The sequence below is a fragment of the Podarcis pityusensis genome (assembly GCF_964106645.2).
Source record: "Podarcis pityusensis genome assembly, chromosome: 3".
Lineage (NCBI taxonomy): Eukaryota > Metazoa > Chordata > Lepidosauria > Squamata > Lacertidae > Podarcis > Podarcis pityusensis.
Genome location: NC_138026.1, coordinates 107,428,835 through 107,442,728, shown reverse-complemented (window position 1 = coordinate 107,442,728; position 13,894 = coordinate 107,428,835). Strand labels below are relative to the sequence as shown.

General features: G+C 43.1%; 1 protein-coding gene across 1 annotated transcript in view; it reads right to left on the bottom strand.

The window, feature by feature from the left end:
* MSH2 (mutS homolog 2) overlaps positions 1-13,894 on the bottom strand; it is a 52,822-nt gene that overhangs the window by 21,959 nt on the left and 16,969 nt on the right. Inside the window, exon 7 of the mRNA XM_081000900.1 lies at positions 1,247-1,443. Coding sequence (XP_080857026.1) covers positions 1,247-1,443 — 197 coding nt within the window. The remainder of the gene's footprint in view (positions 1-1,246; positions 1,444-13,894) is intronic.

Here is a 13,894-nt window from a genome sequence, read left to right as displayed (position 1 = left end):
ATTCCTTGCCTTGTAAACTGCCATCTCACGGCAATCTACATATAAGATAATTAAAAACAGTTCAAAACGGCAAATAGGTTTAAAGCAAGAATTGCTCTCTAAAGAGCAATACAGAAGCCAATTTTCAGGGAAAGGTGGCAAACACTGCAGAGACAATTTTAATTTTTTAAAAGACAACAGACACAATGTATTCCTCAGGCTGCCAAATTAAAGAGTGTTTTTTAATATATATTTCAGACATTCCCATTTCATTTTCTTAGCTACTGGCACATTCAAATCAGAAAAGTACATCTGAAGAGGTCAGCATAGCCCAAACTTAAGTTCTCTTAAGTTCACCATTTTGCTTTTTTAAAAAAATCCAACCATGTACTTTAAATTGCCCTGACTGAGAAGATACACTTATTAATATTGAAACCCGGAGTTGTGGGGTGGGGAGAGAGGTGGAAACAGCCTGGTTGTTCTGCTAAGCCTCTGCCCTCCGGAGGATTTTGGACTACAATTCCCAACAACCGCCAACCAGCTCCGGAGGGCACTGGCTTGGTAAACGCTGCTCTAAAAAAATTTAAAACTGGAGGAAAAATTAGCCACGCACTTCACAAATTAGTCCTGCAAAAGCAACACTTTCTATGTGAAAAAGGAAGGAAAGAATGTGTTGTCTTTTTTTAAAAAAAACAACGTAAAGACGTTTTCATGTGCCAAGGCTTCTCAGCACGTAAACTAGCTGCTTTTAATTGCCAGTGTTTTTTCCAGCCCTTGCGCTGTTTTTATAGCTTTTACAGCTGGTTTTATATGGAGCTTTTATTGCCTCTACTGTTTTTCTTGCTTTGTGCTTGATGGCTTTATGCCTCCTCTTTTATGACAGCGCCTGAGAGATGTGGGCTGTAGCCCTGGGCGGAAGGAACCTGATCCCAGGCCCACTCAACAAGCAGAGTGATATTGGGGGCAATTTCCTCCTCCAGCGCTCCTAGCCTCGATGGGCAGCCCACACACAAACCCTGCAGCCCATGCTCTGAAAGCAAGGAGAGGCTTTGGCCCTCTAGGTATTGGTGGAACTACAACTCTCATTATCCCAGCAAGCACAGCCAGGGACAGTGGGAGTTGCAGGTCGGCAATATCTGGAGGGCTAAAGCCACTCCACCCTTGTCCCAATGGAATCCATATTACGAAGCAAGCAACTGTATTCAAGTCCTCGCTGCCTCTCGCCAGCTTAAGATATAGATATAGCACAACAGTGAAAATGTATCACCATCAACTTTGTCCAGTGCTTCTATCACATTCGGTATCTGATTAACAGCCTGGTATATTTTGTAACAGTCCTGGAGTGTGGCTTTCTTGGGGAATTTTTTCGCTATCCGGTTGAAGTCCGGAAAGCGACGGAGCACATCTTCTTGAAGAGACTGCCTCAGCTCTGCGTCTTCCACAAAGGCCTCCACCAAGTTTAGCCTGAGGGTGGGACAAGATGAAACAAAAAGAGACCAAAAAATCAGTTCGTGCACACAGGGCTTTCATAGCCTCCGGAGGCAACTACAATCGCTCTCTGTCCCCACACTTCTTCTTTTATTTATTAATGGAAGCACAGAAGATTCAGCTTGCACCAACAGCCCACTCCCAGACGGTGGCTGAAAATCACAGTGAGAAGAGCCAAACAAGTGAAAATCTTGACAGCTTGGAGCCAGTCACTTGGCAGTTTGCTTTGCTGCCATCAATAATGTTCATGATAAATGTCTGGTCAAAGGTTTCAATGAGAATTAAACGGGAAACTGTTATCTTTTAAAAGTTCAGCAACACCCTCCCCTGAAGCAGAACACTAAATTATTGTTGTTGTTGTTGTTGTTGTTGTTGTTGTTACTAATTTTATTATTTATACCCTGCCCATCTGGCTGGGTTTCCCCAGCCACTTTGGGAGGCTCCCAACAGAGGACTAAAAACAGAATAAAACTTCAAACATTAAAAACTTCATCATCAACATCATGACATTTCTATCCCACCTTTCTTCCAAGGAGCTCAAGGTGGTGTACATGAGTCTCCCACCTGCATTTTATCCTCTCAACAACCCTGTGAGGTAGGCTAGGCCTAGGATGTTCAAAGCATACCCAGAAAAAACTAAGAATTTGTCAAGAATGTATAACTTGCTGCTGAAATGGAACACTCAGGATGAAACGGTAAAATCGGCTATGATTAAATGGGCACAAGACGTTGGACACAATATTATGTTCGCTGACTGGGAACGGTTATGGACCACAGGTATGAAATTTACGGCATGTAATGCCCTAAGAGAGAATATTATGAAAATGATATACAGGTGGTACATAACTCCAGTCAAGCTTGCAAAAATCTATCATTTGCCCGATAATAAATGTTGGAAATGTAAAGAAACTGAAGGTACATTTTTTTGGTGGACATGCCCAAAGATTAAGGCTTTCTGGGAAATGATATATAATGAATTAAAAAAGGTATTCAAATATACCTTCCCCAAGAAACCAGAGGCCTTTCTCCTGGGCATAGTCGGCCAAATGGTGATAAAAAAGGATAGAACTTTCTTTATGTATGCAACAACAGCAGCAAGAATACTCATTGCAAAGTATTGGAAGACACAAGAGCTTCCCACACTGGAGGAATGGCAGATGAAACTGATGGACTACATGGAACTGGCGGAAATGACTGGTAGAATCCGTGATCAGGGAGAAGAGTCGGTGGAGGAAGACTGGAAGAAATTCAAAGACTATCTGCTGAAACATTGCAAAATTAAAGAATGTTAGAGTGATGTTGGATTGAAAATAAGTGGCTTCCAGCTGTACAGGACTTAAAGTTATGGATAGATTAAGATTAAGGAATAGGATTAAAAAAAGTTTAAGGAAATGGAAATTTGATTTTTAAAAGGTAAAATTTTAATATTATATTATATGAAGAGTAAAGATTGGGATTAAAAAAGGGGGAAAGAAATTGCTGGAAGATTAAAGATTGGGATTAAAAAGGAGGGAAAGAAATTGCTGGACTAACAAACTGAATTGGAATACAAAAGAGGGAGGTATGAGGAGGTCCGGGAAACAAGTAAATGTAAAAGAAGTGATGAAAAGACGGAATTGTTTTTAACTGTTTTTTCTTTTTTCTTTTTGTATTTTGTATTGTGTATTTTTCTTTTTATTCTTAAATTCTTCTTTTTTATTAATGTGATTCTTTTCATGTGAAACTTTAATAAATATCATTTAACAAAGCATATCCAGAAACACACACAGAGAGAAAGTAATGCTTAAAAGACGAATCTTTAAAACAGAGATGGAAAGCAAGTGTCCTGCAGCCATGACTTTGCATTCCATTTTTACAGACAAGCCATGGACTGGCCCATAGGACCTTTGCCTGCAGCCTATACAGCACTCTCTCCTTCTCGAAGGAAAAACATACAAGGAGAAGCCATAACAGCATCTACCCCCTTCCCCGACTAAGCTTCATTCTTTGGGAGCCAAACATTGGCGTGTATGCCCCAAGGTGCTTCTCTACAGAAGCACGTTGGGGCTCTACAAGATATTGCACTCTTGGCCCCACCTAGTCCCTTCAAAAGACAAAATTGCTTCCCATCCTCATCACAAAGCAAAACCCGATAGTGGGGAAAGGAGGGGACGCAGGCTCACTAGCAGAAATGCAGTCTGAGGTTCCAAATATTGTCAGCTAAATAAGCTTACCAGCTTTGTCTTTTAATTAGTACTTCCATCCGCCACAAACAAATACCACTAAGACAATCAACTTTCTCTGCTTTTTTTTAAATTTTGCAGAAGGCTTCTCAACAGCAGCACAGTCAGCAAGGGGGAGACGGGTACATGTGCAGGAGGAGAGATTGGGAGAACGCTTCTGGTTTTTCAGTTCAGGTGCCAAAATGCCACCTCCAGAGAAACGCCTTGAGTCAAAGTATATGACCCATCCTCCTCCGTTAAATCCAAAGCAGGGATCAGAATGAATGACTTCTAGAGAACATTACCCTTTTATTCCCATTTTTTTTCATTGGTGAGGCTATATGGGGGGGGGGGGGGAAATCCCACTTTTTAAAAGGGTCATAAAGCAAGGAGACTTTCCCACCGTCGTATGACAAATGAGACCTGCAAGTAGTGGGTTTTATTTTCTCCAAAACTCAATGCACCCTCTTGAAGGATGATTTTTCTTCTACTCCTGCAATAATTCCATGGCATTAGAATTCTATCTCTTTCTGCTTCTGCAGCAAAGCAGAGTGCTCGGGATATTTTTATTGCTTCTTTCTCCATAAAGGGGACGATCCCTTACCTTCCTACACTCCAGCATTATTGTACTAGGAAGAACAAATTAATGCAAGCTTTGATAGCCGTCAAAGCACAGAGGGCTGAGATCTGCCGTCAGTTCAGTGCACAGCTGACTTGTTAATTTATGCTCACATATAAGCAGGCAGGCTAACTCTCCGTTAAATGCTTCTGGAATTAAGTAGAAACTCTTCAGTGACATCTTGCTAAAAGCCTCGCTAGCATAACCAGCGTTACGCTTTTCTTCTTCGTAGACACAACTGTGGCTTTGGGGGAAATTAGGTTAGATATCAGAAGCTGGTGGAGCCAGGGGCAGATCTGGTCCTGACAAATGTATCTGCCAGTTTCCAAGTAGCTCATCACCACCCCTTATGCCCTACGCTTCCTGGAAGTTTGGAAATGAAAGGGAGGAGGGAGAAAGGAATATCAGAAATGAAGGCTCTGCCCTCCTTCCATATCACTAGAAAGTAGCTGATGGGTCACTTTATTTGCAAAGCAGTTTCTTGCTGAAAAAATAAGTCCAGAATAAAGAAGGGGGAATAAAACGTATGAACTCAAATCAAGGGACACTGGCTAGACAGCAGCACTGCTGAGAACGAGGAAGAAGATCCAGGAGACGATTGTGAATCACAACTAAATGTGGCACAAACATCATGATGGTGCTAAAAAAGGAAAATGACATTTCAGATTCATGAGCTGAAGCATCTTATTGCATGACGTATCCAGCAGTTGTTGAGCAACCGTCAGGCTTTGGCTGAAGAAACTATAGGTACCATGCTCTTTTGGAGAATTCAAACTGAGGCACAAAGGGAAATAAGCAGGACTCCAAAATACATGGAAGGAATGGGAGAATTTGCCTTAGAGTGGAATGAGGGTCTTTTAGAAGCAAATAAAATCTAAAAATGTGCAGCAAATAATGTGTCATATTTGTTTGTTTGTTTGTTTGCATACAAATGCCACCAGCAAGCGGTACTGGTTTTGGTGTGTGAATGACTGTTATATGTCTTAGTACCAAACAACGCTTCTCTGAAATGTGTTAATGCTGAACGTGACTACTGGAAGAAATTAACAAACAAGCAATACATGAAGTACTGTATGTTCAACGAAAACGCACCCATGCAAATATTATCAAATTTTACAATGAAGATTAGGCAAACCTGGTCTGTTTGCAGAGAACTGCTTGGCACTTCTAAATTTATTCTGCTTCCATGATTTGGCATCAGAAAGAAATGTAGAGGCAGGGTAAAGGAACTGGTAGACATTTCCATATTGTTTTATGCAACTGTGATGAATAGGAAGCTTTTTATTTTGTAAAACAATTAACCACCAAGAGTATTTCATATAATAAATGAACAACACATATTTCCTCCAATAGTTACTTTCAGCATTCAGCATAACACCAACCAAGGCACACATTAAAGATTAGTTTTTAAAAAGAGTAAAAACAACCCCAAACACTCATGGATAAGATATAAAATAGAAACATGGTTTAGCACTAAGATTTATAATACTCTTTAATGTGCACCAAAGCCAGAGTTTCATGTAATTCACACACCTCTCTCTTGCTCACAATTCAGAGTCATAGATCTCTTATAAGCCTCTCGTTCTGCAGTTCTTTGGGGCAGAGTGCTCCCCTCTTGTTATTACTAAATAACAAAACAAGAACTGCATGAAGGAAGGCTTTGAAAGTAGATGCTGAGGTTATCAAGGCAAAGTGCGGACTACATATCTTTTTCTAGTGCTCAGCAGAATCCACTGCTGCAATTTTGAGGCTTGCCAGAGAGGTAGCAGCGTGTTGCAGCAAACACAACAGGTAGTCCTGTAGCATCTTACAAAACAGATTTATCACAGCACAAGGCCCCCAAGTGGGGAAGTCCACTTCCTTCATTGCAAGTGCCATCCCCAGATGACGGGGCAGATAAGATACTCATTCACAAGAGGGAGAAATTGCAAACAGAGGGTCACGGATTAAAAGGGTGGCAGTGGGTCTGTGGCATTTCTCTGCAAGTCACAAATAGATGCAAGAGCAGAACAGAGGAGCCCATTCAAAAGAGCAATTATAGTTGGGGGGTGGGGAAGGGTCACATTAAGATTCTGTTAACACCTACAGGGAAAGAGCAAACCAGAGTCCTGATTTAGTCCAAACTGAGCACAACAGAATTTGTAGTTTTATGCTAGAGCTTCCTGTGAGGTCTTGTTGTTGAAAGTATAGTGACTTTGAAGTCAGCTGCAGAATGCTCTGTAATGCATTACAGTGGAACCTCAGGTTGCGAATGTGATCCGTGCTGGAGGCACTTTCACAACTCACAGCAGTCGCAACCTGAGATTTAGTGTTTCTGCACATGCGCAAGCGCCGAAACCCGGAAGTAACCTTTTCCAGTACTTCTGGGTTCAGCGCGGAGTGCAACCCGAAAACACGTAACCTGAAGCGTCTGTAACCCGAGGTACCTCTGTACAGCTTCCAAGGTGCCTGCTAATTTTTATGTCAGATTTGAGCCCCAAGTCCTATTCTTAAATACTTACAAGTTATTAAACTGGTAATAAATATTTTCCCAGGGCTATTATTTCACGTGAATCCTTTCTGCTAGAGCAGAGCAAATCTGCTGGATCTGTATTTATTTCTACGTGCTGTTTCATATTATCCAAACGTTCATATGTATTACTTTTCTGTCCCAGGGGCAGGGCAGGTCTGCTTTCTACCTAACAATTCTGCATTGGAGAGCTGGATATTTATATATACTGTATATGTCTGGCTTATCTAGTCAGAATGATGCTGCCCTGAAGCTGTATCCAGAACAACTAAGGAATGTTGCGGTTTTCCCTTAACAGACTTAAGGCTCTGAAACGTGCAGAGGTGCATAAATTTTATCTTTGGTGATAATCCAAAATCGAGACCACTTAAAATGTGCCACTAGGAACATTAAAAAACCTATGTGAAGTGTTGGTTCTTTCTGTTATAAGTATAAACAGCATGTCTCCACTCAGAGAATACTTTCCTCTCACGGTGCGCAAAGACTTTTGAACAGAATAAATTTTCAAGTTACAAGTCCTCCAAATTTATTGGGGATGTGTAAGACTTAAAGTACAGAAACGCAAATGTAGCTTATTTATAAAGAGGTACAGACATTGGACTATATCCAGTGCTAGTCCTACTCAGAGTAGACCCACTGATGTTCACAGGCACGACTATTCTTTTTAATATGTCAACTCTTGAGTAGCTGGCTACAACGCTTTTAGCTCCTGCTCAGCAGCCAATGTGGTCCTCAGTACCACCAGAAAACAATGTAAGCCTCTGAAGATAGCCGCAGGTGGAAGAGCAGGGCAAGGGAGGGGAAAGGAATCTAGATCAACTACAAATGGAGACCCAACTGTGGTTCATGCCAGCACAGATGTACCGGAGATGTTTGGGAACTGACCATTAGGTCCAGTTGTGACCGACTCTGGGGTTGCGGCGCTCATCTCACTTTATTGGCCGAGGGAGCCAGCGTACAGCTTCCGGGTCATGTGGCCAGCATGACTAAGCCGCTTCTGGCGAACCAGAGCAGCGCACGTAAACGCCGTTTACCTTATCGCCAGAGTGGTACCTATTTATCTACTTGCACTTTGATGTGCTTTCGAACTGCTATGTTGGCAGGAGCAGGGACTGAGCAACGGGAGCTCACCCCGTCGCGGGGATTCGAACTGCCAACCTTCTGATCGGCAAGTCCTAGGCTCTGTGGTTTAACCCACAGCGCCACCCACGTCCCACCAAGATGTTTGGGAATTGAATGCACACGATTTCCCTTGCTGTAATTTTGCACCTTTGCACCTGCTAAAGGCAGGTGATTGATATGCATAATAATGCAGGGCTCTGGAGAAATTAACAAGGAAACTTGACAGATGGGGCTGGCGTTCCTGCACAGGAGAGTCCATGGCACTTGGGAGCATCGGATCAGGTTCAGCTGGCCCTGCTGCCTAATAAAATTCAGCAATAGATTACACTGCAGCCCACTTGACAGCCTTTTCACAAGCTATTAGAAGCGACTTCATGTTGGGAGACCCCTGGTTTCCAACAATTCCAGGGATGATGTGCTATAATAAGCATGTTGGCATGACTGTTCCCTGACCTTTATCTTGCCCCGCCAAGGTTTTGATGTGCCTGGGTCAGGGTCATTTCTCCTGCCTAGGCAGTTATCTTTTCACAAGGGTCAACACTGATACCAAAATCCAGCATCGCCTGAGCTCTACGAGTGCGGCTTTCTCCCGATTGAAGTGCAGAGTGTTTGAGGACCTGGACATTCGCAGGGAAACCAAAATGCTTGTTTACAAAGCTGTTGTACTAACAACCTTACTGTATGCTTGTGAAACATGGCCCACTTAGAAACGCCATCTCCAACTTCTCAAAAAATTCCATCAAAGGTGTCTCCGAAAAATCTTACATATCACTTGGAAAGACAGGCGAACTAATATCCGTGTACTGGATGAAGTAAAGATCACCAGTGTTGAAGCAATGATTCTTCAACATCAACTTCGTTGGACTGGTCATGTTGTGCAGATGCCTGATTATCATCTTCCAAAGCAACTACTCTATTCCAAGCTTAAAAATGGAAAGTGCAATGCCAGTGGTCAACAAAAGAGGTTTAAAGACTGTCTCAAGGCAAATCTAAAAAAATGTAGTATAAACACTGACAACTGGAAAACACTGGCCTGCGAGCGCTTCAATTGGAGAACAGCCTTTACCAAAGGTGTCATGGACTTTGAAGACACTCAAACTCAGGATGCAAGGGAGAAACGTGCTAAGAGGAAGGCACGCTTGGCAAATCCACACAGTGATCAACTCCCACCCGGGAACCAATGTCCCCACTGTGGAAGGACATGAGGATCCAAAATTGGCCTCCAAGGTCACTTACGGACTCATTGTTAAAACCGTGTTTATGGAAGACAATCTTACTCGGCTATGACTGAAGAAGAAATCACGAGCCAGGGTTGAGATTGATCACCTTGGATAATACATCTGGCGTTTTGAGGATGAAGGAGTACTGAAATTTATAGTCGAGGCTATAGCAGCACTGGTAATACTTCTGCATGCTATCGTGTGTGACTTGATCTTTCTGCCGGAACGGGAAAGGCTATAGCTCAGTGGTAAAGGACACACTTTGCATGCAAAATGTCTCTAGTTCACTTTCTGCTGGGCTGGTGTAGTGGTTAGAGTGTTAGACTAGAACCTGGGAGACCAGGGTTCAAATCCCCACTTGGTCATGAAGCACACTGAATGACCTTGGGCCAGTCCCTGTCTCTCAGTCTAGCCTATTCTCATAGGGATGTTGTGGGGATTAAATGATGAGGGGGAGAACGATGTACCGCCACCTTGAGCTCTTTGGAAGAAAAGGTGGAATATGAATGCAATGAATGAATGGGCTTTGGAAAGAAGGCTACTTTTGGACGACTATTTTAAAATCGTCACGGTCACTGCCCTCTCACATCACCTCTCTCCCTTGCCTCTGACTTTATGCAGCATTTTAGATGCACTCAGAATGCCTCCAAAGAGCGAGTAAAAAAATCAGCTGTCAATCCTAACTCTTCCTCAGGACTGGAATTCAGGCAAGATAAGATGTTCTGGTCTCTGAACCTGCGCTGCACTCTGGAAGGGCCCTGAAAGTCAGAATGTTTCCAAAGCACCTGCCAAAGGATTTTCTCTTGGTTGAGGGGGTGCTGGGAGGGAGAGAGGTAGATCACTGATGTTCCCAAATCCTGGCGGGCTACCAAGGCCATCCAAAATTAGTGGCCCATCTCTAGAGAATTCTAATAGCGTTTTATCTATAGCAGTAAGACAAGAGGTCTCGCAAGCAACGTTCATACCTGTTATCTGATCACAGCCAGAATGACCACTACCAGTTTAAATGCCTTTTCAACGCTTATTTTGTTATGCCGGCACAATTCCACTCAGTCCCAGAACAATTTCATGTTGTTCAATCAAATAATTCCTCACTTTGTGCTTGGCCAGACCTTCACAGCATTAAGAGAGACTATAAAAATGTAACTCAACAGCATGAACCAGCCTTCCCCAACCTGGTGCCGTCCAGATCTTTTGAACAACAACTCCTATCAGGGCTTTAACGGGTGCCATTTGAAATGCAATGGAGGAGTCACACTTAGAAAAATGAATGGAGCAGCATTCAACTAAATTGCACACTTTGGGTTAGTGGTAGAGAAACTACAAGTGTCCACTTCTTCCATGAGAAGACTAGGACTAGCTCAGACACCAAAGACCCAGAACTCATTTCCATGCCATTTGGTGGGATTTCATTTCTTACATGTCAAACTCACCCACCAAATTGCTAAATTTGGCTTTCAGGATGCGTTTTCCTGCTTTTTTCTAAATCAAAACTGCAGACAAATGAGGAAAAAAATGCCAACATAAAGTTGTGAAACACAGGAACAGTAAGTAAAGAGAAATGAAATAATTTTACAGTAACAGAATAATATTTCTAAAAAGAAATCAAGTTTCCTAGCAGCAAAAGTGGCTTACGTTTGTCGCTGAATGGAAGCCACCCCTTTAAAAGACATGCCTAGCATTTAAACAAGCCCTTAAAGACCTTTATACTCAACTAGGTATTGGGTAGGTTTCCCTGGAAGACACATGCAGATGTCTGGAAACAGACATTAATTATGGTTCATTTCAAACCCGTCATCGTCGTATTAAGGTTTTTGACACTCGCTTGTTGAAAGCATCCATAGTAAAGTGTTAACCACAGTGCTGACAGCACAGGAGGCAGGTGCTAACTCACAGCAGAAGCTTCCGAATGCCGCCTCCCAGACACCTGGATGGAGGAAAGGGGAGGAAGGGAATGAGCAAGCCCAGGACGAAGTTAGGCTCACTGGTATCTGCTAAACCGGGGGGGGGGGGGAACCTTTGACAGCTCAAGGGCCACATTCCCCGCTGAGGAACCTTCCAGGGGCCACATGCCAGAGGCTGCTGGAGCCAGAGGCAAAACTATACATTTGTGCAGTAGGCTGGTTTCTGCACATACACCCCTCTCTATGGAAGTCTATGGGTGACATTTAACCAAGTTTTATTCAGAGAAGACCCACTGAAATTAATTGACCTGGCTTAATCACAAACGTTCATTTCAACGGGTCTCCTCCTGAGTAAAGAGCAGTTGCATACCACTCCATTGTTCTAATTTGGCAGGAGACAAGTTAGTGTTATGGGCCTTTCTTCTGATTAAGCTTCAACTGTGCTGCTATTCTGCCAAAACAGGAAAGGAAAAGGGAAAGAGAAGATCACACAACTGACCTGGTGTTCATTAACTTGCAAGACACTTCAGGGGGCAAGACTGCCATTTCACATTCATTTTAAGTTGGTGAGTTCTAGCAACTGGGAGCGGGTAGTTAAGAGCCAGCTAGAAACTGCATCTGTGTACAGTCATACCTTGGGTTACAGATGCTACAGGTTGTGTTCTTTCGGGTTACGGACCTGGAAGTACTAGAACGGGTTACTTCCGGGTTTCAGCGGTTGTGCATGCGCAGAAGCGCTAAATTGCACTTTGTGCATAAGTGCCGAATCACAACCCGCACGTGCGCAGACGCGCCGCTGCAGGCTGCGGACACTGCGGGTTGCGAACATGCATCCCGTATGGATCACATTTGCAACCCGAGCGTCCACTGTACTGTACTTAAAAACTTCCTGCTGCTGGGAGCGCTGAAGTATCACTTGGTGGCCTTAATCCAACATCAATGGATTTACAGCATGCTCCTCAGACTTTGGATCTGGGCACCACAGAGTTGAATTGCCTGAAGAAATTGGTCATTGGCCCACAACTGTGATTTTATGGATGAGAAGAAGACAGCTTTGTTCTCACAAAATATCCAATGGAGCATCTAAGGTGTTTGTTGGGGTTTTTTTTTAAAGTATGGTGGGGGATGCACGAAGAAACATTTGATCACATCACACACACACACACAAATACACACACCTGCAGTCTGAAGCGGCACTGGCCAGATACAGCATTTTTACGTTTCTTCATTCATTAAAATGTTTATAACACAGGTTCATTAAAAAAAGAAAACCAAAGCAGCTTGCAAAAAGAACTAAAAGCAATTAGCGCACTGTATAAACAGAACGTAAATCAACAGAAAGCCACATCTGAGATTACAGTCAACAGTGTTTATATTTTTTAGAAATAGGTCCTTGTGGGAAAAGATTGCCTTTGCTTGACGTCTGAAAGCCACCAAACACAGGAAAGTGGGAAGCTACCTTGTGGCAAGTCAGAACATTGGCCAACCTAACTCACTGGCTGGCAGCATGTCTGGGATTCTGAAGAGAGGGTCTCTCCCAGTCCTCCCAGGAGATGCTGGGAACCAAATCTGGAAATTTCCGCATGCAAAATGGAGGGTCTACCGCTGAGTTACGGAGCTTCCCTACAAAGAATGGAGATTCCCAAGGGAAGGAATGCCTTAATGTCAGTGCTATCTCAGAGAAGGCTCCGACCTACATTGCCACAAACACCTCTGCTGCTGCTCCTCAGAAGAACAGACAGAAGCCTATGGACCAGGACTCATGTCTACCATGAACTCTGTAGTCCTAGGCAAGCAACATTCTGTCAGCACATCACATTAGGAAGGAGGAAGATAATGATATTACTGGTATTATTACTAATACTACTTATTAATGCAATTAATATTTCTAAAAAGTTATATACCACTTAATGCCAAAATACGCTTATACAGTACAAATATAAAAATTGTTTCGCTAAGATGTGGACAGTGATGGGCACCTGTCGGTGGGGTCTGTATCACAGAGGGCTGAAGTGCAAGGGGAGATTTCCCCCCACCTGATTTTGGGAAATTCCCCCCTTGCACCAAGCCCCATGGAACCCACAGCGTCAACTGTTCAGGAGGGGCCCCCAATTCTCTGGAGAGTTTTGGGGGGGGTACAGGAGAGGGGAGGGGAAGAGTTGCTCAGTTGGCAGAGCATGAGACTCTTAATTTCAGGGCTATGGATTTGAGCGCCACGTTGGGCAAAAGATTCCTGCATTGCAAGGGTTGGACAAGTTTGCCATCATGGTCCCTTCCAACTCTACAATTCATATTCTAAATCATATGATCCACTGAAAGTGTTAATTTTTAGCTGGCAGCTGGTTTCATCTTCTCTTTTGTTTTTTTTTGGTATATTGTTTTAATGTAAACTTGTGGTTTTATTGTTAGCTGCCTTGAGTGTTTCCTTTGGGAAAGCATGATATAACTTTTTATAATAAAGAAATATTACTACTGCTACTATAATAACCAGCGTGTTGGGGGGGGGTGTTACGTTAAGTAATTTATATACCACCGCAAGCACTTTGCTTGCTTTACAACATTCACAGCAGCCCCGAGAGAGAAGCTCCCTAAGTTTTTGCCCCACCATAGCTGAGCAAGGATCTAGGCACCCGTGCCAACGAACACCACAAAAAGGTTTTCATACAGGTTTCTGGTCTAGGTCAATCCTCCACAGGGAGTCTGTCAGGCTTTGTTGAACAGAACTTGATGTGTTTTCCCCTCGGGCTTCAGAAGACATTCATAGTCCTTCCCACACAAAGTCTTCTTATAAGCCCACATGCTGTCTGCTGAAGTCATTGGTCGCTGCTGACAAGCCTAAAGAAAGATATCTT